Raw genomic sequence first — 24,788 nt, 5'->3', positions numbered from 1 at the left:
GTATTTGGGGTTAATCTGAAGCTTTTTGATGATGGCAAGTTAGTGTTAAATTACATTAAAAAACATGAAGAAGGTTAGATTGCTCCAAAATTTCGGACTTGGGCTTTGGACTTATCTTTTTTTTACTTTTTTCAAGTCAAGAGTTTGTAATTCGATCAAAGGGCACCCAGTTTGATGTGCATTTTTGAAATGACAACATTACCATGTTGTTACTATGTTAGGACTATGTTTTTCCAGGTTATTTATTGGAAGTAGGGTTGAATAGATTCAGTCAACCACTAAAAGAATCGTTTTACTAGAAAATCACAATAACCAAGCCATGGTGAGTTATTTTTCGAATAGTTCCGCTGGCACCTCAGCTGGCACCACATTGGGAGACCCCTGTTTTAGACGTTTAACTCCCAATACCGTGGTACCTCTTTATAAAATCATAATTGGTTTCATAGTAGGTCTGCTCCCGACCTCCCCAAAAGCATTGGAATTAACCCTAAATAGCTATAAAACACATCTTCCTGATTACTAAAAACATTCAAATTCTAATTAAACATAAAGAATAATGCAGTAATAAGACAAATAAGTTGATATTAATGAAATACAATGCACAGTTGTTATGACCACTTACCATGGAGGGAGTCACCTGAACAGAGGTGTTTGCGTGGTATGGGAGGAGTGAAAGAGCACAAGACTGTTGATGATTCGTAAGCACATACTGTAATTTTAAGTTGGACTCACAAAGCTTTCATTTTCAGAAGTCTTTCAGAGAAAAACTTATGCAAGGATGTCTGTTTCCTCCTCCCCTTTAAAATATTACAGAATTCAGAATTCAGCGTCATTAAAGAGAGCTGTAGCAGAAGTAGTTACCACTTTTCTCGGGGTTTATTTTCAAGAAAGAAGTAACTTCTGCCCACTTAGCCAACGATTCTCTAATCTGCTTTGTAGACGTTTGCTTCTCTGGCACATCCTCTTCTTCACTGCTTTTTTTTGCAACACCTCCACATGTTGCATCGACTGTAGTTAATTTAAAAGAAATGAGTCAACAAAGACTGTCAGTCATCCGTAAACTCAACGGACGATATGTTGCACCTTGCCTTCTGTTTTTTTTAGTGTACCAAAGCATTGATCAACCCATCCTCCTGTACATATTTTTTCACTATGCTCTCTGTTACGAAACGGTTCAAACTCACACAAATCTCATACACCAGCTAAAATTATAACTGTACCCACACCCAGCCTCTGAGACTTAAATAACAGATCAATCTTCCGAAAGGCAAAGACAATAGGCTTGGAGATCACTAGCCCACTACACCAATACTTCATCCTGCTACCGTCAGGGTGCAGATACTAAACAATAAGATCTAGGAGGGCCCGCCTCGGGAAAAGCCTAAACCCCTCTGCCATTACCTTTATAAACTACAGGCCCCGCTGACTCATACAATCCATCTGCCCTCATTGTCCCACTGTCATCGATGTTTGTCATCCTGCTGTCTTTTTGTGTATGTAATGCAATGTCTGTTGTTTTTCCACCGTTACAGTCATAATTGGATGTGAAATGCCTAAAGGGGACCAATAAATTAAACCTAAAAAAAACCCCCCGTTGTTGGCGGGAGGTGCATACAGAAACTAGGATGAGCTGATGCTAGTTGTGAGCGGTCTCAACCAGTGAGCGGTCTCTAGTGGTAGTCTATGGGAATGCTCACCACTTGGATTGTCCTTTATATTTTAAACAAGATTTTTGTTCCAAATTCTTGCTTCAAGAGAAGCTTGTATTTGGATTTATTACTGTAACGGTAAGATTGGGCCTAAAGCATCCAGCCCAACTTGACCCAGCCCACAGGTATAAAAACCAGAACCAGCCAGACCCCGACCAATAAACTTGATTTGAGGGACCAAGGCCGAAGCACACCCACATTTTTACATTTTATTCGTGAGGACTAGGGAGGAAGAAATAGATTACATAATATATGATGTGTATACTGTATATATATATATATATATATATATATATATATATATATATATATATATATATATATATATATATATATATATATATATATATATAAACAGTTGTTGTAGGATACATTCAGTTTCAATGTATTGTATGTATTTATATTGTCTATCTCAATTTTTCTATAAAGATTACGTATACCCATATGTTCTTACAATTTTGCAAGTTTTTTCAAATGAGAGCAGTTCTGAGTGCCATAATATTTTTCCCAGCAGCATATTCATTAATTAAACTCAGAAAAAAGGCAGAAGCCCAAGACAATGCAGCATGGTTCTTAATTGAGGATAAAAAATATAGTTATTATAATGTACCATATTTTCATGACTAAAAGGTGCACCTAATAGCCTTTATTTTCTTTTTTTTTTTTCAAAAGCTGAACATACGCCTTCGAGTACAGTGCGCCTTCTGTATGGATCAATATTTAGTCGCAAGGTCTTGCAACTAAGGCAAGCACCTGCCGACTAGATTTTCCCCCATAGGCGAAGTAGTTCACAGTGTATGCTGGGATATAATTACCGGCGTTTCATATCCTTACCAATGTGTCAGTCATCATTTGAATCGGTCACTATTGGCTCAAGTTATTCGGAGGTAAAGGAAGCGGGTCCTCTTTAGCACTTACAGGCTCGTATAGGCTAAAGCGGGGCAAAACAAAGCCTGCAAGTGGCCGAAAAAGATGTGAATCTCATGTTGGGTTGCTCTACGGCCTGTACAAAACATTTTTTACGACTGCAATTTGTGTTTGTAAACAGGAATTATGGGTCTAAACAGACAGCTGGCAACAAGCAACATCCATCAATGCAGGTGCTTCTCGGCAGATTTTTTTCTTTTATTTGTCGGCGTTATTGCATGTTTTGGAGTGTGTAAATATTTTACACGGTTGGATTTACTACACTCACGGATGTAAGAGGACCATAGTTGTGTATCATTATTGAATGTGATGGCTGCAAGACGAGTTTGGTGAGCTACCCCGGCTTTATGTTTTCCCAGTATCTTGTTTCAGACTGATCTTGATGTTTTTGTGATGATTGTATTTTTACATTCAATTCAATTTAAAGTGTTTATTGTCATATACACACTAAAGAACCAGGTTTCCCTGCACAATGACATTCTTACTTTGCTGTCCACACAGTTGCAAGCAAAAAAGAAAATATAAACTAAGAAATGGTTGGCGTTTATTGAATCCCAAGAGTTTAATCTTCCTAATGATATGTGGAGTGACGCATTTGAATGATTGGTGACATTGAACAGACAACGTTTCCGTACGTGTCTGAGACACACGTATTTGCCTCTTTGCGAGCGGTCGGAATGTTAAGGGGTTAAAATGTTTGACTGGACGATTTGTTGACATTCCCACTGTAGTGCCTTATAGTCCGGTGCGCCTTATGTATGGACCATATAGGACCAAAAAAAACATTTTTGGGGGTGCGCCTTATAACCCGGTGCACCTTAGTCGTGAAAATACGGTACAATAACTGGGTCTGATTCAAGTGCTTAACGCATTAAAGTCGTTATCAAAAAAGCTGCCATATCATGCTAACACAAGCAAAAAGTCCCCTTTGCGCTGTCCTATCAGTCAGACTGCTTTCCTAAGGTGTCACTTACACAAATATTTTTTTTTCGTTTTAAATCTTCAAATTTAAGAATTAGCTTCTAAAAGATGTTACATCCCTGTTTTTATCGCGTTCTGCACAGCATTCCTCATTGCATCACCGGTAAAGCCTGGATTTCCTCATGGAATTTTGCATTAATTTCCCCTGCTCTAAAAAGCTCTAGGCAAAATGCTAGTGCCCCGAGGTCTTCAATGAGACCTTGTTACTTTCAAAAGTTAGCTCATCCGTAATAACATTTCAATCCTTCGGTGAGTCTCTCTGAGAAAATAGACTGGAAAGTTTCATTTGAGAGATGTTTTCATCATTACGTATATTGAATTTCAATTTGATTTCGCAGAAAGAAAGCATTGTGTTTACATCTTAACCATAAACACAACACTCTTGTGCACTGTATTATTCTTACCTGTTTCTTCCCTGGGATCTTGGCTGTGCAGTCTTCATTTTTGCCTACAGCTATTTTCTTTGTGTGTGGTAGTGTGTATGTATGTGTGACTACACGAGTGTTTGAACAAGGTCTGAGTTTGCTTGTACAGGCCCTCTGTAACCTCAATGTTTACCGTCTCAACTGAGAGCGAGAGAGATTGGGATAGACAAAACGTGCGGACGCACTCAGACATGCCAACCTCTGCAGTGAAAACAAATGTTCCTATGCTAATATCGTACACTTCCCTCATTTCTCTTTCAATCTACATCTAAATTCCAGTCTGCCACTCATAAGAATCTTCCTTTCAAAAGTCAAAAATGTTTTTGACCTCATGTGGACATAGAATTCCTTTATTCCTGTGAGAAATAATTAACAATTTGCAGCATTTTGCCTATGTGTTTTTGCAAATTGCATGTGTTTATCAAGTGGTTTGGTTGGTTGACACCTAGCAACTTCGCTTAAATAATAATTCGCTCCGTTGAGAAGTCATAACTGCCTATTACTCTTTATCCATATTGTCGGTATATAAAGGGCACGTTTTTCACTACAATTTACAGTCAAGATGTCACACAAAAAAAGGGGGAAAAAAAACTTGTTTTGGCTGTACAACGCTAAAGAATCCTTTATATAAAAGTTCACTATATAATCTGTGTTCAGTGTTCAGATACCTTATGATGAATCCACAAAACTGTAAATACGCCAAAACACCAGAAAAGAACTTAGTCATTTGATTGGGTGAGTGGGAGGGATGGGTGGAGCTATGCAAAAAGTGCAAGCACTCCCTCCCATCTCTCGCCCTACGCCGTCTGCGCCAAAAGTGAGCTCATCAGGCTCCCTATTTGCAGAATGTTGTGATGTTTTTACACAATAACTGCTTGCATCTGGTTTTGAAACCAATATGTATGAAAAAAAGGGTCAAAAGGAGTTTAACCGATCTTGAGTAATTGCAAGAAAGAGACAAGTTTAAAGTGGTATGTTTGTTGATTTTGGGACAGGGGCTCTGGCATTATTCTCTTTTCATAATTTTTATCAAATCATCAAAAATAAATGTGCTGAAGACTAAGCTTTTGTCTTGGGCGCGGGTTTAGCAATTTAGTAAATTTGTCTCATAATATATGGTGTAGCTCTTTCCCAAAATAAAATTAATATTTTTTGCTTTTATGGCTCTTTGAGTCAAAAAGGTTCCCGACCCCTGGCATAGAGTAAGGTACGGAATGCAATTAACTGTCGGTTATTTATTTTTTTAGCATTATTTCGCAAATACAAATGCCTGAGACAGACTGAAAACGTGTCTACGACCCACCAGTTGAGAGACACTGTTTTAGACAATTGAGTCTTCTGTTCTACGTAAGGGAAAATTTGAAGATTGAAAGAACCCTCATTGTGAGAAGTCACAAATGGATTTTCGAGACTATTTGGGGTCACCTTTTGGCATTTCAATGTATTCTTATTCCTTTCTTTACATTTTCAGACCAGTCAACACCTTTTCCATTCATTGTTTTTTTTAATGTATTTTTCCCCATAAAGCATTCTATAGAAAGCTTTGGTCAATGCATCACGCTATCCTTTTTGAATTGCTTACCCTCTCTGCGTTTAAGTGGAATCTGGGATCTATCCCAGGAGAGGTAGAATGGAAGTGGCTTGCAGCACAGACTGAATACTAGTCAATCACAAGACAATTGTGAATGGGGCATTGACCGGGAATCAAACCAACACTAGCTATGTGCGAAAAAAGCCAATATGCTACCCGATGCACGGATTTGCATCTTCAATCCCCATCTTGCGATTCACTGGCTCCTCAATTCAAAGGAAAAAATGTTGGCGCCCACAAGATTCCAATGAAACTGCAATGGCACAAACAGTGAACACAATATAACGTCATGCCTTTGGCTTCGTGGTGGTCTTTATTATGCAGGGACTTCAATTTTTCACTATGACTTTTATATGGCACTGGCAGCCAATTTCCACATGCAGTGAGTAGGGATTTGAAAAGCCCACTTCAGTGTTTCCCCTGTTTTATTAGATAATGCGGACCAGTTGTGTCTACGAAATTGCACCTTCTCATAGAAAGGGTAATGGGTGAACTCAAGTCTTTGGTGCAAGTTGGTACACATTTTTAGATTTATTCCTGTATAATGATTCAGATTCAGATTCAGATATATTTTATTGTCATTCTTGTACACGTGTTTACAGAACGAAATGTCGGTACATCTGACCCGCACAGTTTTCTTGAATGTACGGATATAAATAAATGTTGTACTGAGTTTGAGTAGTGAAGTACTGATAATATGCTAAATAATTTATAGCCATGTATAGTATTATACAGTAGTGCAAAGAGTGCAAGAGGAGCAGCTAAACCAGATGTGCAAAATGGGCAGTCAGGTAAACAAGTCATTATACAATAACAATAACACTGGAGTACGATAGTGCAGAGGAGAACAGATGTGCAGAGGGGCAGCTAACCAGATGTGCAAAATGGGCAGTCAGGTAAACAAGTCATTATACAATAACAATAACACTGGACACTGGAGTGCACACTCATGCATTACGCACAACTCAAATTTTTAATTAAAAAAATCGTACAGATTTTGTTTAACTTTTTCTCTACTCCTAACTATGTCTGTAATGTGTGGCCATGATTAAAACCATTTATTGACAACGTAAATATTGAACACAATACCAACATAAAATTTACAATGTAATATTTATCGTTCTTCAAAGTCCCATTCATGATCACATACACCTACGAGTTGTTTCTCCTTCTCGTGCTTTTTTGTGTTTGCCTATCACAATTCTTTAACATCCATTTCTGGTACTGTGACTAAAAATAGTGGAGTAATCAGATAAACCCTCATGCTTTTTTGTATGTCTTCTAAATCACTGGTGGTCTAGCGCAGTGTTTCTTAACTGGGGGGTCAGGACCAACACCTGAGTGGGTTTTGGGCCGTTGCCTATAATATGGCAGCTTTTTTGATAACAACTTTAATCTGTTAAGCACTTGAATCAGACCCAGTTATTGTACCGTATTTTCACGACTATAAGGCGCACCACGCTATAAGCCGCACCCCCCAAAAATATTTTTTGTCCTATATTGTCCATACATAAGGGTCACCGAACTATAAGGCGCTACAGTGGGAATGTCAATACATAGTCCAGTCATACTTTTTCATTAGGAAGGTTAAACTCTTGGGATTCAAGAAATGCCAACCATTTCTTAGTTTCTAATTGCTTTTTCGCTGGGAACTGTGTGTACTGCAAAGTAAGAATGTCATTGTGCAAGTCCAAATTGATAAGAAGAAAATACAAAGGGTCAATTACACTTCTTAACAGTAGATGGCGAAGCCCTGCTGGATGTCTTATACGTGTTTATCATTATGCATGTTTGAGAGGTACCACATCTAATTTTATTGTGATTATGTTGGTTTTATTTCATTTTTTGCCTATAATAATGGATTCTAAGAAAATTGGTGATAAGGGGGAGAAAATATGAAAAACCGTGACAACAATATATAATTTGTTTACATGTGTCTGCCATTGAAGTGCTGCTGGAATGTACAGTAAACAATTTGTTTCAGCCTTCCTGAACGTGGATGTGAAAGTTTTTGTTGATTAAAACATCAACTTGCTAAGTCACATTCGGTATTGCTAAGGTTCAGAGACAAAACAAATTTCATCCCATAACTTACCATTGATCAGTGTTATAACAACACAGGAAGGCAAAAATCAATCTTTCTCTCTCAGTTAAAATGACATTGTTGCAAATGCCATGTTTTTCCGATTCTCTCGGTGTTTAATACACTTGAATGACAACACCTGCTGAGAGTCGTTGCCCAAAAGTAATTTTCTCTGTCCTCTGTTTTGGAAAGGAGAGGATAAAACTCCACTTAATGGACCCAATTTTCTCACAGTCCCAAAATCAATACATTTATTTATTGTCTGTCCTTTCATTTTTTTTTTTGAACACTTTTTTTTCTCTATTTTGTTTGGTCCTTGTTTGCCTCCTGCTCTTTTTTTCACTCCTCTGCTGCCAAACACTCTTGCTTGTCTGTCTTCAAGCTCCTCAACTTGCTTTGTGTCTGCCTTTGAATGCCTTTTAGCCCTTTTTCTCTGCCAGCTTTTGGGGTGATACAGCCTCAGGCTTTGAGCCGCAAAGTAAAGCAACAGAGTGAATAGGAAGGCATTAAGAGGTCAACACTGAAATCCACGACCGTGTTTATGCAAGCCCAAAAGTGTAGTTTTAGACTGTTGTATACACATTGTGCTGTCATATTTCCATACCTTTTGTGTCTGTCACAAAATATTTTTTTTGCCTGTTTTATTTAAAATCAAGTACACTTTGGGGTACTGATAAATTTATTCTGGATTTAATATTCAACACCTATAAAGCGGATTGCATAGGATGCCAGATCGTTATTTTGAGTTATTCCACACTGGTTTTTTTTGTTTTGACTATTATGACCTGTTTACATCATTTTCACTATCGACCAATCATGTTGCTGTTGTTTGATTCTCCACACCATTTAGGCACTATCTGCATTAGTAACCTAGGAGATATAATAAAAAGAAAAGGCCCAAGGGAGGGAATTTTGAACAGGTTGGAATATCTTATCTCTGGTTTGGCGTCCCTCCCCGTCCTCCTTATTTTGAGTGTCTACGAACTTTAAACTAATCAGGTATCCATACCCCCATTTAAGAACCACTGCTTTAAAGCATGTTAGTGTTGCCTTGTAAAACTAATATGCTTTGTATTTGCTTTGACACCAAGGCATTCAATGATTATACCTTACCTTTGACCCAATGGCTGAATGCCTTTTCTTGTATGTGTGTTCAAAGACCAGACATGCAATTGGAACTTTAAAGTGTTCAAAAAAGAGGCTCGGGCGTCAAATGAGCTTTCCTTGCTAGACATTAATTGAATAACTATACTGAGCATCGCTTAAAAAAAAAAAAAAACTGACAATGAGTCACAGCAGCGCTTGTACAAAAATAACCATTGGTACCTCACAGATGGGTGATTGGTGATTGGTGCACAACACCAGGCTGAATGTGTTTTTAATGAGAAATTGGCTTTTTAAAAATGATAAGAAGCTCTAAATATGTAATATATATATGCATCAACACTTTTTCTTTCCTTGCGAAGGGTGAGTTATATAATATTTTGTCTTAATGTGACAATTTATTGAAAGGGTGGATGACAACTATAAAGACAGATATCCATGCAATTTGTGATCCTAAAAAAGGAAAAAACAAAAATGTCTGGATGAATGGATGGCCAACAGCAAAATTGTATATTGCTTTCCTAAATTTGAACTCTTCATGACAACAAAATGACTACGCAGTATTCCCTCGGGTATCGTAGTTAAAAGGAATCCGACGCCTACGCAAATCGTGAAGATTCGCAAATTAGCGATCCTTATCGACTGAGAGTATATGACTGCAACAAAATAACAACTGTAGATCTACAAATAAAAACACGGAAGTTGAATAAATGGTCTTCATTGTTACTATACAGAGGTAAAACGAAATTGAAGGGCTTCTCCTTTCCGTGTAAGAAAGCATTGATAATGTGGCTAGCTAGCTACAAGCTGTTGACCCATGTCTCCATGGTGGTTAAAATACAACAGTCTCGAATAATGCGTGTTCCCCGGAGTTGTAGCTCCAGGTCATCTGTTTCATGGGTAATGGATCTGGCATTGGTGTGATACAGGCTCAGCTACCCCTAGCTTGTGGGAGTTGTCACATAGACGAGCCGTGGCAGTGGGCCGTACCTCCAGCACTGCTATTGCCTTCTCAAACCTGATAATAATCCATGCAACACCCGCTAGTGATCACCATTTCTTAATGGTTTTCTTAATTTCCTCAGACTTACAACATTGGCACTCATTGCCTCCCTGCTTGGTGCTCGGCATTAAGGGTTGGAATTGGGGGGTTTGGTCTGCTAATGACTCCCAACACAGCAGTTGGGTCTAAAATGGCGGCGCCCTGTTTGGCTGCGGCTGCATCGGCTCGCTACAGTTTAACTGTACGGGTCAGGTGTATCGACATTTCGTTCTGTGTGAATAGTTATAAAGAATGACAATAAAAGTAAATTCTTCTTCTTCTTAATTGATGAATTTGTTTTTCATTGTAGCGAGCCGCTAAAGGCTAGATGTCGCCAAGTTTTGCAGTTTTCTTGATGCATCTACCAAATTGATTTGTGCGCCCGCCCGCTATATGACTGACATCATACACCAACTTTCATAGTCGTGCACAAAGACTGTCATGCCCACAGACACATACAACCTTCTCCCACGGTAGAATTTGCACTCTGTTGTTTGCTGCAGAACACCATGCACGATACGTTGTTATCAATGACATTAAAGACAATTCAAGTCAAAATCCGCGAAGCAGTCAACAAGTGATAACCCATGTGAGAGGTAGCAAGGGATTACTGTAGTCACTTTTGTTATTCTGTACCTTTGCGCACAATACATAATTAGTTTTAAATAATACAAATATGCGAAAAATATGGTTTTGAGGTGACTTAATAGTAGAATTTCTTTCAAGAAGTCTTATTTTTGTCCTTTCTTTTAGATCATAGATGAAGAGGATACACAGTTCATGACCAACTGTCCCCCTGCAGTGACGGAGAGCACACCTCGTAGGCGTACCAGAATACAGGTGATGTGGACAGCACCACCTTCTGGAAGTGGCTGTGTCATCCTCAAGTAAGTTTTCCTTTTAATTTGAAACTTTTTTTTTGTCTCCTAAGCGCCATTTTAAAATAAAAGCCAAATGACGCATTTTTAATTGCATCCTCAACCAAGAATAAATGTTTTGTGGAAAGTTGTTTCTGATGTTTCAGACTAATTCAACTAAAATGGGACTTCTACGCGTCTCCTTTGACTTTTAAGCGTCTCTTGTTTGTTTGTGATTACATCCCGCTTGCGCGGAAAAGGCCTTGTGACATCACGCGCAATGCATTGTTAACGGAAGTGCTCATGGATGCTAGCGCTGTAGCGTATGTAGCAATTTGAATGTTTTTGTGCTACCGGAGGCTGTAGAGAATATAGATTAAATCCAATACCTTACTTTCCCTCCATTGAATGCTTTCCTTGTTTTTGTCCGTCGTGGTTTTTTGATTTCTACACTATGCGGAAGAACATGGAAACAGAGCATCTGGCAGAGAATTGAAGATGAATGAATCAAAGGGTCGCAAGTTAGAGGAACTGATAAACGAATTGCGTCAAGTTTTCATCTGTGTATTGTACTTTGTGATCAAATACTTAAATAAACCACAGCAAAACTCAGTTTTGCTCCCGCTGCTTTTTTTTTACAATACGTACACTTGCATGCTTGTGTGGTTGTAAGGCGGTCGCACTGCGCTCGTGCCCAATAAGCCTGTGTTGCGTATCTGTTGATAAAAACAGATATAGAACCATCTACGGAGAAGTGCGCCTTTTAACTCTGCGCCTTATGGGTGTAAAAATACGGTATATTACCATATTAGTGCAAAGATTGATAAGTTGAAAAATATTGCTGACTTGAAATGCAAAACAATGGTTGAAACGTGAATAAAATCCAGGTTGCTGCGGTGAGAGCGCCAAATCCTAACCACTAAACCAACAGTGATATAGATAACTTATGAAATTGCATTCCGTTTTATTTCATTATCACACTATTTTTACTTACTGTATCAGGGATGAATGTTGGAGAATGGAGAAAATAGAAAGTCGTCCTCAAAGCTAAAAATAAATGCGAATACGCATATACAGTTATATAAAATGCTCTTCCCCCTGAAATTCGAATCTGCAACCTCAGTGGAACTGTTTTAATCTAGGCTTAAAACACATTTCTATTCTATAGCTTATGAATAACCTATACAGTGGAACCTCGGTTCTCGACCATAATCCGTTCCAGAACCCTGTTCGAAAACCGTTTTGTTCGATCACCGAAATCATTTTTCCCATTAAAAATAATGTAAATAGTTTTAATCCGTTCCAACACCCTGAATGTTTACCTTGACTGTTCAACATAATCATAAAGCTAACCCAGACTAATCGTACGTTCGCGTTATCGTAATCTTCCGTACGAAAGATTACACTAACATGAACGTGTAAAAATAAAAAAATCAGGTCGTTTACAAGTCATTTAGCACCCGGGTCTCCACAACACGTGGTGAGCAGTTCATTGGAAAGGGGGCTCCGTTCCAACACCCTAAATTTTGGGCTCCGTTCCAACACACTGAATGTTTACCTTGAATCATAAAGCTAACCCAGGCTAATCGTACGTTCGCGTTAGTGTAATCTTCCGTACGAAAGATTACGTTAACATGAACGTGTAAAAATAAAAAAAAGATAAAGAAAATAATTATGAATAGGATTTCTTACCTTTGTGGTAGTCAGCAGAAGGCGCAGGTGGACGGTGGGGTATTCCCTAGCAAGACCAGACACTCGCACACCTCCTTCATATTTTGCTATTATTTCTTTCTAAAATGCAATAGTTGTACGCACTACTTTTCTTTTTTCACCTCTAGCAACTTTGCTGCTTGCACTGACTTTCTTCGGAGGCATAATTAGGGGCTAAAACACTTCGTACACCTATATTAAAAGCGAAAGCAAAACGAATGAAGCACGTCGGCACGCGATAACAGTTGGTCATGAGGGGTGGGGGCGATCTACACGATCTACACCCGTACGCCGCTCAGCATCGCACCCTAGCGTACGCACTCACGCATTACCGGATTTTTTGACCGAACAGCGAAGCAAGAATTTCTCGAAATTTTGGGTCGGACACCGATTTGTTCGAACCGAGAGGCGTTCGAAAACCGAGGTTCCACTGTATATTATGCTGACAATATCTGTGTATTATTTGTTATTGCAACATCCATTGCAGCTTGGGCATCCTGGAAGGGGGATTACCACATGTGCGGTCCCTTCTTAAAGGTTCTTAATTTTCCTTATCTTGAGGTTTTTGAGTTTTTCCTTGCCCTCATGTAGGTTTTAGATCAGGGGATGTTGTAATAATAGTCTGTGTTTTGCAATAATCTGTGGTCTGTGCACCCCTTTGATACTCCTTGTGATTTAGGGCTATACAAATAAACATGACTTGACTTAAACTATTCAACAAAATATGACTACTCGTGCATCTTTGGACATGGTAAAATAAGGATTTCCATTACAGTTATTTATCGACACATCTCAAAAGTCTCATAAGATCTTAAAACGTTTTGCAATATGCATGTTTTTACCCACTATTCCATTACCAATTTGTTAGTACAAGTATTATCTTTTAAGGAGATACTATTCGCTGTCTTCTAGAATCACTAGAGATGTACGATTCAACAATTATTTTAACAGTTTGGTTGTCTACTCTTAAGCAATTACAAATTCCATTACATTAGTACATATAATTTTCACCATAACAAACATTTATGTCGTGATTTGCTTGACTATTTCAGGCTGAATTGAATTTTCTTTTTCTGTCATCTTTACCATGTCTGCCTCTTTCCAACCATGTTTTTAAAATATTTTTAATTCCCCACGTTTCCTTTAGTGTTATCTTGTAGGGAGATATTCTAGCTATCTTTAATAATTATAACGGGTGTTTGATTTAACAATTATCTCAATTTCTAGTTGTCAACTCTTTACCAATTGCAAATCGGATTACATTAGCATTTTAAATGCATATAAATACCACGATAACTATGACATTTGTGTCGTGATTTGCTCAACTATTTCAAACTGAGCACAATTAGCTTTGTCTGTTTTCGTTACCATGTCTGCCTATATTCAACTATGTGATTTTCATTTCTTTACCTGAATTCCAGACTGAAATACTTTCCATGACTCTCCCATTCCAGAGTGAGATGCACCAACATGCCTTTGCCTCCCGTGGGCACTCCCGGCTGTTAGCTTTAATTTATCTGCTGCTTTCTCCTGACAGATGGCATACATCCATCTCAGTGTTCGTTGGCCAATAAATGGAAGTCTGCAAAAAGGCACATCTGCTATGCAAATTCACCCCCAATTACTGTCACTGTCAACAGTGGGATGAAGATTCAGCATAACGCCTTCCACTTCCTCTGAACTTTCTATATCTCACTTTCACTGCAACTTTTTAATTTAATTATGTTGTCTCGCATGGTAGAATCTGTCAAATCCTATTAAGTACAAACAGGAAGTGTAATTTGTAATACATCTGCACGATAATTATGTAAGCATTTTTTGTGGTATCGCCATAATGACTACATTTATACATTATCTAGAAAATTCCTAAAAATAAATAAATATCCAAACTGCACCAAAGGGACATTCACTTACTACGTTAACACTCGGTTTCTCTCAGGAGTGGAAGGTGTGTGTGTCTCCAGTCTAACAAGGTGTCCAATTATTTCTGAAGTCTTTGAAAACAAACTTCTTAAATATTTTGTGACGCTCCAATAAACCTTTGTAGCATTTTTATATTCTTTTTAGAAATAAATAGTTTAAGGATTTCTGAGTTCTAATTGCTGTTACCTATAATTACCAAGAGAGGACGGCAAACGTCCACTATATAAAATAACGTTTAGTTTCCTAATTTTGAAGAAGCTACACCTTTATTTTTAATTTGTGGTTCATTGCTTTGAAAATAAATAACGTATTCGGTCAAAAACACACACAAGTTGATTGATAAAAAGCTAAATGTAAGTAAAAGTTAATTAGCAAACATTTTAACCAGAGGGAAATTGGAATGTGATGTATTTTCCGGAGTGGTAGGTGTATAGTGTGAAATGAAAATAGCTAATGAGAGGAATAAGCAGACATTCTCTAAGGTGTGTTTTAAACGTTTGACCCCAGCAACAATCAGCAGTCTTGCGTCCCAATAGAAAGGGTATCATACTTTTCAATGATAAAAGGTGTTGTGAGGTTTGTTTCTCCTAAAAAGAATTGTCCATTTGAATATGGGGTGAATTACACTATACCTTCCACTCATCCATTATCTGCACCGCTTATCCTCAGTAGAGTCGCGGGGGTGCTGGATTCCATCCCAGCTATCATCGGGCAGTGAGCCAGCCAGTCGCAGGACACACAGAGACAGACAACTCATTTGCTCATTCACACCTAGGGACAATTTGGACCGGCCAACTAACCTGACATGCATGTGTTTGGAATGCGGGAGGAAACCGGAGTGCTTGGAAGAAACCCACGCAAGGACACGGAGAACATGCAAACTCTGCTCAGGAAGGCTCGTAGCTGTATTTAATCCCATGACCTCAAAACTGTGCCAAAGATGCATCAACTACTCAGCCGCCATGCTTGCCAATTTTAAAACAAGCCAATAAAAACGAAAAATATATAAATGAGGGCTCAGTAACACTAGACAGCAATAACATCAATCATATCAAACGGAGTGCAGACATAACTCAAGTTCTTTAACAACCATAATTGGCTGAGCCTCAAGCTAGGCAAGAAGAGTCAGGGATCACTTCTTGGCAATTTGCCATGCAATGTGACTTCTGTGAAAATAGCTTTTGTTTCTTTATCTTGAAGAGGATTTCACTTCTTTATTTTAAACCGCTTTCACGGATGAACTTGACAATCAACCTCTTAGCGAAAGGGATAATCAAGAGTGGAAATCTACCATAATAAAAAACATGTATTAATATTGAAAGGCAAAAAAAGCTTTCTATGTGCTACCAAGGACAAAGATTAGAATATGATCTCTTCTAAGGGTTTTTTTTAAACTAATCATATCCATTAGTTTTTTCAACTATAAAAAAATCTGAAAAATTGATTTTAAAGTTTCACACTCTTTTACTAGGTTTGCTGGTCTGATGTCCGAAAGACCCCCAGCCCTACAGCTAAGTCGTACTTTTTATGCCAATAATTTACTAGGCCAGCCACCGTGCAAGTGTCATGATTTGAAGGTGACGGCCCAACGTGGCGGAAGCAGGAACTTATTTATTAACACAACTAGGACCAAAGTACCAAACAAACCAGAAAGAATAACCAAACCTGGAACTAGAAAAATGCAAGGAATAAAGTAACAAAAAAACCCAAAACCAAAAACACTCAAGTCATGGTAACAGTCGAATGAAAGTGGCATGGCAGTGACCTAACAATCGGAGGGCTGCCCAACGGTCAATATGAAGTCTTGGTAGGATTAGGGACATTTGTTTCGGGATTGGATAGTTGTGTCCAGTACCAAACCCGTTTTGTGGCCTCTGGGAGAGATAACACCAGAAAGTGACATTACCTCCCACTCAAAGACCGGATGCCAGACAGACCAAATCACCAAAAGGGGTGCTCAAAGCAAGGACACTATTTATTATTAACAAAACTATGAACAAAGTACCAGACAAAAAAGTGGGCACAAAGCAACTACGTAACAAAAACCAAGCCTGGAACTGGAAATGTGCAAGAAGTAAAGTAACAAAGAAACCAGAAACCAGAAAAGTAAACCAAACATGAAATTGTAACGATTTTGATTGATGACTTTAGTGCTCAAATCGGATGTATGAACTTAAGACTTGATTTTCGGGTAGAAAGTGGAAATATTGTCAGTACATCGTAAATATTGAATTAAGTTTCTGTCAAACCTCCCATCTAGCTCCTGTTTGTATTGTATGAATAATGTCCAAAAATATGGAGTAATTTCCCTTGATGGGCGTCATAAATGTTTTGAGACGTCACTATGGGGTTTTTAGAGCACATGCGTTGAAGAGTATTTTCCATGCTGTTGAGGGTTAGTACAATACTTGTGATTAATCATACAGTTTAAATGGACCTCTGTAAAACTACTCATTCATTTTATTGGTCTATGTCATTATTACTGATTCGGGGCACCTGCGGCTGCCACTTAGGCGCCAACAGCCCTGGTCGCTGATTGGCTCCTTGCCACTTTTTAAACCCCCGGCTCCCTGTTACTGGCGTCAGACCGTCTGCGAACCTACGCTTTTGCCAGGCAAGCTCTGTACCTTCCGACAATCTCCTGCCCTGTTTTCTCCTGCCTGTTACCTGTTGCCGACCTGTTTCTGGACCAATTTCTGCCCTGCTCTTCCGTCCCGGCCATCGACCTGTTTTGCCCTGTTTCCTGCCTGATACTTGTTGCGACCTTTTTTCTGGACTCGTTACCACCCTTGCTCCCCCGTCCCGGCTATTGACCAGCTTTCCTGCCGCCTACGACTTTTCTCGCTCGCGCGCAAGTACCACTTCCACATTCCTGCCATCAGCTGACGATCATCAGATCGTGGAAGTAAGCAATAAAACTGAGTAAAACGAACGCTATTGGGTCCTGTTCCGTTTCTGGCTTGTGACAGCCTTAAGTTGCTGGGCAAAAAAAATCCTGCCACAACACAAACACAATTACCCTCACTGTATTTGAGCAGCAGTGTTAAAAATGTAGCAGCTTGTAGTCCAGAATTTGCGGTAATTAGATATTATCCAGCTTTTATATAAGTACTGTAGATGCAACGGAATAAATGTACCTAGTGCCTTATCTGGACAGCTCTGTTCCGCTGACATTTCCATCAAAGCTCATTGAAGGCCACCTGTGAATAATGCAGACCAGTGGCATTTAGATGTGATATGATAAAACAAATAATACAAGCGCTGTCTTGACAGAGTATGTGCGCTCGTTTCTTTAATTGACACATCTCAAATTTTGTGCTGGTGCAAGTATATAAAGGAATTTGACAGACTAAGCTGTACCATTCTTTGTGTTCCACTGGACTGAGGTTCTTTCTTTGCATGCCCAGAGTGCACCATGCAATTTTGGCAGTTGAAAGAAGACCAAGTTGACGCATACTCGCATGTCGATTGTTTTTACAAGGCAGAGCAAGCATTACAAGTTATTATTATTCATTGATTTTATTTGAACTGTTAGGAAGTCTTGAATATCAAAGTCTCACAAAATGATGTGTTCTATTATTGGGCACTCAAGAGCTTAGCAACTGCCTAGTTTGCCTTTGCCATGGGTGATGTCATGAAATTCGATCGATAAGGTATACAACAATGTGGAAGAACCACTTGTTCATTTCTCACATGAATATAATAAGCCTCATTTGTTGGAAAATATTGTCCTTTTTCCACTGGCCTTCTTCGCCTCGCCCCGCCTTTATTGGTTTTTCATTATGAAAAAGTAACCGGTTCTTAGTCTTTGAGAGCTCGGTTGAGAGCCCGGCCTTAGGTACCCCCCCTATTGAGGTTCTATACCCTGGACCGGGGACTTCAAACGTCAAGTATGTCACTGCTGACCACTGATTAGTGCGCTATGTTGGGGCACTGCTGACCAATGATTGTTCAGAGAGGGTAGTTTAAAAATTAAGTTTCTTTCCTCCCTGCGATTTTAAAAATAACATTGCATGTTTGTATTTTGCCGCAATGAACACTATTTTGAAATAATGGCTAGTGCACCAAATTCAGCCCTGTGGTCTTCTTATGAGGTCCAGTGTTTCCTAACTTTCCAGCAGGAACTCTAGCAGCACCGTTCTCTAATGGAAAAGGTACCCGGGGAGAAGCTGGGCGAGGTGAGGAAGGCCAGAACCGTGTTGCGGAAAAGGCGCTTAAATGAGAGGAGTCACTCCCACTGGCTGGAAAGCAGGACGACTCTGTACACATAGAGTGGTGCAAACAAGCATTAACATCTTCAAAATGACCAAAATTAACTCTGTGTAACAGTAAGAGTCATTGCAAACGTTTTCAGTTATGTATCCAAAGAGTGATCATTAGATGAGAACATGAGAGGACTTGTCAAACCTTACTATAAGCAGTACAAAAAAAACTTCTATGTAAAAGAGCAAGTTATCCAAATTTTCTTTGACGATGATCAATACTTGGATTTCTCTCTGCGTTGTGAACAAATCATTTAAAACGGGTATTCTGACAGCAGATCCCAGTTTGATGTGCTGCCACTGGGCCAGCTGTTTTGTTGACCTTTCCTGTAATTCCTGCAGCAACAGAATGAAAATAGTGATGGAAAGACTATGCTCAAGATAAACATAAGGCGAACATGTGAACAGCTGTCTCTGCAAAGGTCAATGAGAGACAGCGAAGTTTCCTAAAGCACTTTGGAATACTTTTTGGAAGTCAGATAGGAATCCGCATTATTATGCAGTGTTCTCTCAATGTCCTTCTGCTCTTTTAGCTGCCCACTCAAGCAGGAAGTTTTCTTTGACGGCATATTTGGATGAACTCCCCTCAACTACCAGAAGGACGCTCTGACCTTCAAAGACAAACAAACACTTGCAATGACATACAGTCGACGGATTGTTAGGAATTTGCTTTTGGAATCAAAAAATACTGTACACAAGATAGAAGCTACAGCACAATTATCTAAACTCTTTCGGTGCCAAATGTTGCTGGCAAAAGCTGCTTGTTTAAAAGTTCCCTTTCATATTTATTATCTAGTTTATTTTCATTGAGAAAGTCTGTTTTTTGTGATTTTATTTTTCATCCATACTTAAAGATAACATATTTACAGTATTCCCATGCTTTGCCACAGTTTGTTTAGTGCAAGATACATAGTTTAGATACAACCACAGGTGCTTCTACTCAACTGTCAGGTAAACAAGCTCCTGATGCAAAACATCTGGGCTAAATGCAAACTGGCTAAAGGGTTTTTTCTTGCCAAGAATTCCCAACTCTGATTACTGCAGAATCAGAATCAGTAACTTTCATTGATTTTTATTCGGGTCCATAATATAACCTCTGTTCCCTGAATGTTCACCATTGTTGGGGGTTGTATCTTTGTTTGCGGAAGTCCACCACCAGTTCTTTTGTTTTCACCTCGTTGATCTGGAGGCAGTTCCTCTGGCACCAGTCCACAAATTCCTTTGTCAGTTCTTTGTTCTCACTATCGTCCCCATCTGTGATGAGTCCGACGATTGCCGAGTCGTCAGAGAACTTCTGCAGGTGACAGGTGGGTGTGTAATATGAAAAGTCCGCAGTGTAGGGGGTGAAGAGGAACGGAGCCAGCACCGTTCCCTGCGGGGTCCCCGTACTGCAGACCACTGTGTCTGTCGTGTCCTGCACGGTTGTCATGGCGCCCAGCTGGCCCCGCCCCTTGACACCGGCTGAGACGCATTGGACTGATTGCTTAAACGCTCCTTTTGGGACTGCCCGTGGCCAGACCATTGTTTAACCCTCGTTGAAACCCTGTTCATGCCCGTTTGATCTGAGTAATGCCTAGTTTGTAATTTTGATTGCCTTTGAACCTGTTTTGTTTTGTTTTTGGTCCGTTTGTGTGTTGGACAACTTTTCTTTCCTAATTAAAGTGACGGATCGTCTACGCATATGATTTCCGACTTCCTGCTTCCCGGTCCGCTTCCTGACAGTGTCAGACAAACGGTGCCAGGTCCTCACATACTGTGGACGGTTGCTAACGTATGTAAGTTAAGTATGTCGGCTAAGGCTCAATCGCAAAAATCCCCCTTCCGCTTACTTTCACTCCTTACTCTAGCAAACTGCATTAATTATTAGGGTAAGAATTTCTGAATCCTCTGCAAAGCTCAATAAGGTGGCAGTGTGGCGAACACAAGCCACCTTTTACCAAGTCAGCCTGGGAGCGCCATAGCTTCTTCCTAGCCACCTTTTGCAATACTGTACAGCTGGAACTGACCATTTATAAGTGTCTATGTAGTTTTATGATAAATAAATTCCTAGAGAGGGCGCTGTGAGAAAAGTACAAAGGAGCAAGAGATGTGGTAGCGTCAAGGAAAGGAAGAACAAACGAGGGAAGGGCAGTGCGTGTCAAGTATCGAAGTTAATGGTTTTGCAAGTTAAACAATACAGGTTATTGTTGTAACCAATAAACCAGTGGTTTTTGAACTGGTTGAAACAAAAAAAGCAATATAAAAATGAATTGAAAATTGTCACATATGTTGCATCACAACAAAGGCAGCTCAAAGTAAGACATGTTGAGTAGAAACACTTACTGGGCACCATCTTAAATTATCTCTGGTTACAAAGTGGGCCCAGTGCGGCCTATGTATGCACACTATGTTTCTTAACAATATTAATGTGTGCAGCTTATAATCAGCCTTATTTCAATGCCACTTCTTCATGCAAGCTATATTTGTTCCATGATCGTGCTCATAGCTTTACTTGCTCGTTTCGTGAACAAATTTTCCTATATAAAATATTTAACAACGAATTGTTCTTTTCCAGTCTTACCAAAAGCAGCCAAGTGAACCCTAGTTTTAAATAGTAACTAAACATAAAAATACAGTTATAAGATCAATGAAATTATGTAAATGAAATCAGAGGCCAGTTGGCAGTAAGTGGTCACGTACGGTGAGCAGTCTTGCGGTCTCTAGTGGTAGCGTCAGGGATTCTTGTTACCTGGATTTTCTGTTGTATGCGGAGCAAGATTTTAAAACACGTGTATTGAAATTGCCGTCTCTAGAGGTGCTTGTGTAGTATGTTAGGAGTGACAAGATTGGATAGATTGAGAAATGAAACTGTGAGAGACAGAACTGAAGTAGTAGTGGACTGAGCAAGTGTGTGGATATGAGAATACTCTGTTGGTTTGGACACATGGAGAGAATGGATGAGGAGCGAATGTCGAGGATCTACAGAGCAGAAGTTAATGGAAGGAGACCAAGAGGAAGGGCGCGATTGACGTGGATGGATGAGTGCACTGCAGGAAAGAGGTCTAAATCTAGTGGAAGCTAGAGCTCTTGTTGGTGATAGGAATGAGTGGAGAGGTGTTGAAAAAGGATAGTGGGATGTGTGGACGTGTTCTAAGGGATGGGCAGAGCACCTGTATGATGCGGCATGGGTAAACCAGTGAAAGCTGTCGGGCCCTGCTGTTGAACAAATGAGTGTGTTGTGTCACCCTGACCCGAGTGACATGGCCGCTTTCTTGTGTCCCGTTTCATCTGGAGGGACGAAAGCACGACCAACTTGGGTGCCGAGGTGCCTAACTTGTTTGGGCATTTGGGTTGGGCATGGTCCAAAATTGTTTGTGTGTATTTTTGCTATTTTTTTCCCTTTTTATTTTCTTTGTTATTGTGTGTGTTTGTCTTGCTGTCGGTCACCCCTCTTGAGGGATATGACCAAGGTACATAGATAGACAGATAGAGGTGCTTGTGTAAGGAGGTACCACTGCAATCTAGTTTTCACTGTATTTGAAAAAATGCGCGTATTTATACACAAATACAGTAGTTTGGCATTGTTACCACAGCTTTTTAAAGGTCATCTGAAATGACACTCCCCATCTTTAAAAAAACATCGAGGGTGAACTAAACCTTTTTTGAGGTAAAAAAAAAAAAGTGTTTGAAAAGCAAAAAGTAAGACTGATTTTTTTTTTTCTTTCTGTGCTGTACTGAAAAGGAAATACATTTCTTAACACTGGCAGTCGGAACACTTTGACCACCATTTCATTTTATATTTCTTTGCCACATTAAATTATTAAATGACGTGATGCACACAAATTGACCATTAACACCAGTGAACATGCTACAGCGTCATCAAATGAAGCATGGTGATGTGTATATTGCATTTTATTTTCAATTTCATGCCTTAGCAGTCAAGCTTATTTGCCCCATTTACTCTGTTAGATTTATAGTCTCAATATAACAAACAACGTTTGTATCGTGTGTAGCGTTTCTCCCTTGTGTCCAGTCTTTGTGTTTTTTCTCTCCCACTTAAATAACACATTTTTATGTGCTTAGTGAATTGCAAGTACCCAAGACCCCATCGCCACCATACGGCCATGATAATGAACTTTAATGGCAAACATTTTAGAAAATCTAAAGGCAAAAATAACCATCCAAGCTTAAGTTTAATGCTGAATAAATGAGCTGTTACTATTCCTGTCTGATAAAGCACAGTATAGGTTGAGGCAATACCTGTTAACCTCAACCTATACTCAGGGTTGGGTAGGGTTACTTTAACTTCATTACTTTTAATTACTTTTGGATTACTCCAATACCAAATATGCTAATAAAAGACAAAATAAACTAAATATGAATAAATTACTGAATTGTGTGCAGGCTTGGGGAGTAACGGAATACATGGAACGGCAAAAATGATGTTGGCAAGCTGTTTGGATTTATTTTCATTTTGTTCCTGTCACATTTTATGTTAAAAGCTTACCATGTGTTGTGAGCCATAATTTTATTCATATTTAGTTTCTTTTGTCTTTTATTAGCATATTTGGTATTGGAGTAATCCAAAAGTAATTGAAAGCAGTCAAGTTAAAGTAACCCTACCCAACCCTGCCTATACTGTATATATATAAATTTAACACACAAACAAAGGACCTATACTGTGCTACATGTCAGACAGGAATGCAAGAATGTAAGTGTGTTCCTGACTCTAGCCACCTCCCACTAGTTCAGGGGTCGGGAACCTATGGCTCGCGAGCCATATATGGCTCTTTCTATGAATATCTATGGCTCAGAGACAAATTTGATTGCATGCAAAATTTCTCCATCCTATTCGAAACTTGAGTAGTTCGTCCTATTCAGGTACACGCAAAGCCAATCCAGAACACAAAAAAGGTGGGAAAAAAACTCGTTTTGGCTGTACAACGCTAAAGAATCCTTTATATAAAAGTTCACTATATAATCTGTGTTCAGTGTTCAGATACCTTATGATGAATCCACATAACACACTGTAAATACGCCAAAACACCGGAAGAGAACTTAGTCTTTTGATTGGGTGAGTGGGAGGGATGGGTGGAGCCATGCAAAAAGCGCAAGCACTCCCTCCCATCTCTCGCCCTACGCCATCTGCGCCAAAAGTGAGCTCATCAGGCTCCCTATTTGCAGAATGTTGTGACGTTTTTACACAATAACAGCTTGCATCTGGTTTTGAAACCAATATGTATGAAAAAAGGGTCAAAAGGAGTTTAACCGATCTTGAGTAATTGCAAGAAAGAGACAAGTTTAAAGTGGTATGTTTGTTGATTTTGGGACAGGGGCTCTGGCATTATTCTCTTTTCATAATTTTTATCAAATCATCAAAAATAAATGTGCTGAAGACTAAGCTTTTGTCTGGGGTGCGGGTTTAGCAATTTTGTAAATTTGTCTCATAATATATGGTGTGGCTCTTTCCCAAAATAAAATTAATATTTTTTGCTTTTATGGCTCTTTGAGTCAAAAAGGTTCCCGACCCCTGCACTAGTTGAATATGGCTCCGGTATATACATACATAGGTTGAGGCAGGTAATATTGTCATGAAGAGTTGAGGACAAGTCCACACCAGGACTTAAGGAATAGGAGTCAAGAGAAGAACATCGGCTTGTTGAACCCAAGAGTAGGTTACAGCAAAACCTTCATTTTTTTTTTACTGGATAACTTTTTGTTGTTTCATGTACTCCTCTTTTGCTTGTGTGTAAAATGGATATGCAGTTCGTCAATGACTGAAAACAGAAATAAACTTTGAACATTTGGGATCTGCAAATACAGCATTAAGTACTGTGTTTCCCATTCGGCAACATAAAGTATGCTCTTGAACATCATTGGATAATTATATTCAAACCTGGACCTTTATAGACGTTTTCGTTGGGCCTTTGCTGAAACCGTTTTTAATGAAAAGAAACCCTAAATAATAGGGTGTAATATGCATACACATTTTTTTAGACTATAAGGCGCACCTTAAAAACGCTAGTTGGCCAGAAATTTGAACGTGCGCCTTATTTAGGTACGCATTATATACAGATAAAATTGAAAATGCGCACCAGCAAATTTCCATATTAGTGGAATTATTGATCGGTCAAAAAATAGCACTGACCCTGATTGCATAGCATTGGTGGCAACGGGATAAAGCCAAGATCGCGA

The 24,788-nt window shown here is 39.2% G+C and overlaps 1 protein-coding gene across 1 annotated transcript in view; it reads left to right on the top strand.

Moving 5' to 3' along the window:
* The window catches only part of spon1b (spondin 1b), an 82,634-nt gene that overhangs the window by 19,515 nt on the left and 38,331 nt on the right, over positions 1–24,788 (top strand). The window contains exon 3 of the mRNA XM_088339777.1: positions 10,616–10,749. Coding sequence (XP_088195903.1) covers positions 10,616–10,749 — 134 coding nt within the window. The remainder of the gene's footprint in view (positions 1–10,615; positions 10,750–24,788) is intronic.

This window comes from Urocampus carinirostris, chromosome 7, assembly GCF_059441175.1.
Source record: "Urocampus carinirostris isolate Australia breed hairy pipefish chromosome 7, RoL_Ucar_1.0, whole genome shotgun sequence".
NCBI lineage: Eukaryota > Metazoa > Chordata > Actinopteri > Syngnathiformes > Syngnathidae > Urocampus > Urocampus carinirostris.
Note: the sequence above shows the minus strand (reverse complement) of the source record. Positions and strands in the feature narration are given on the sequence as shown.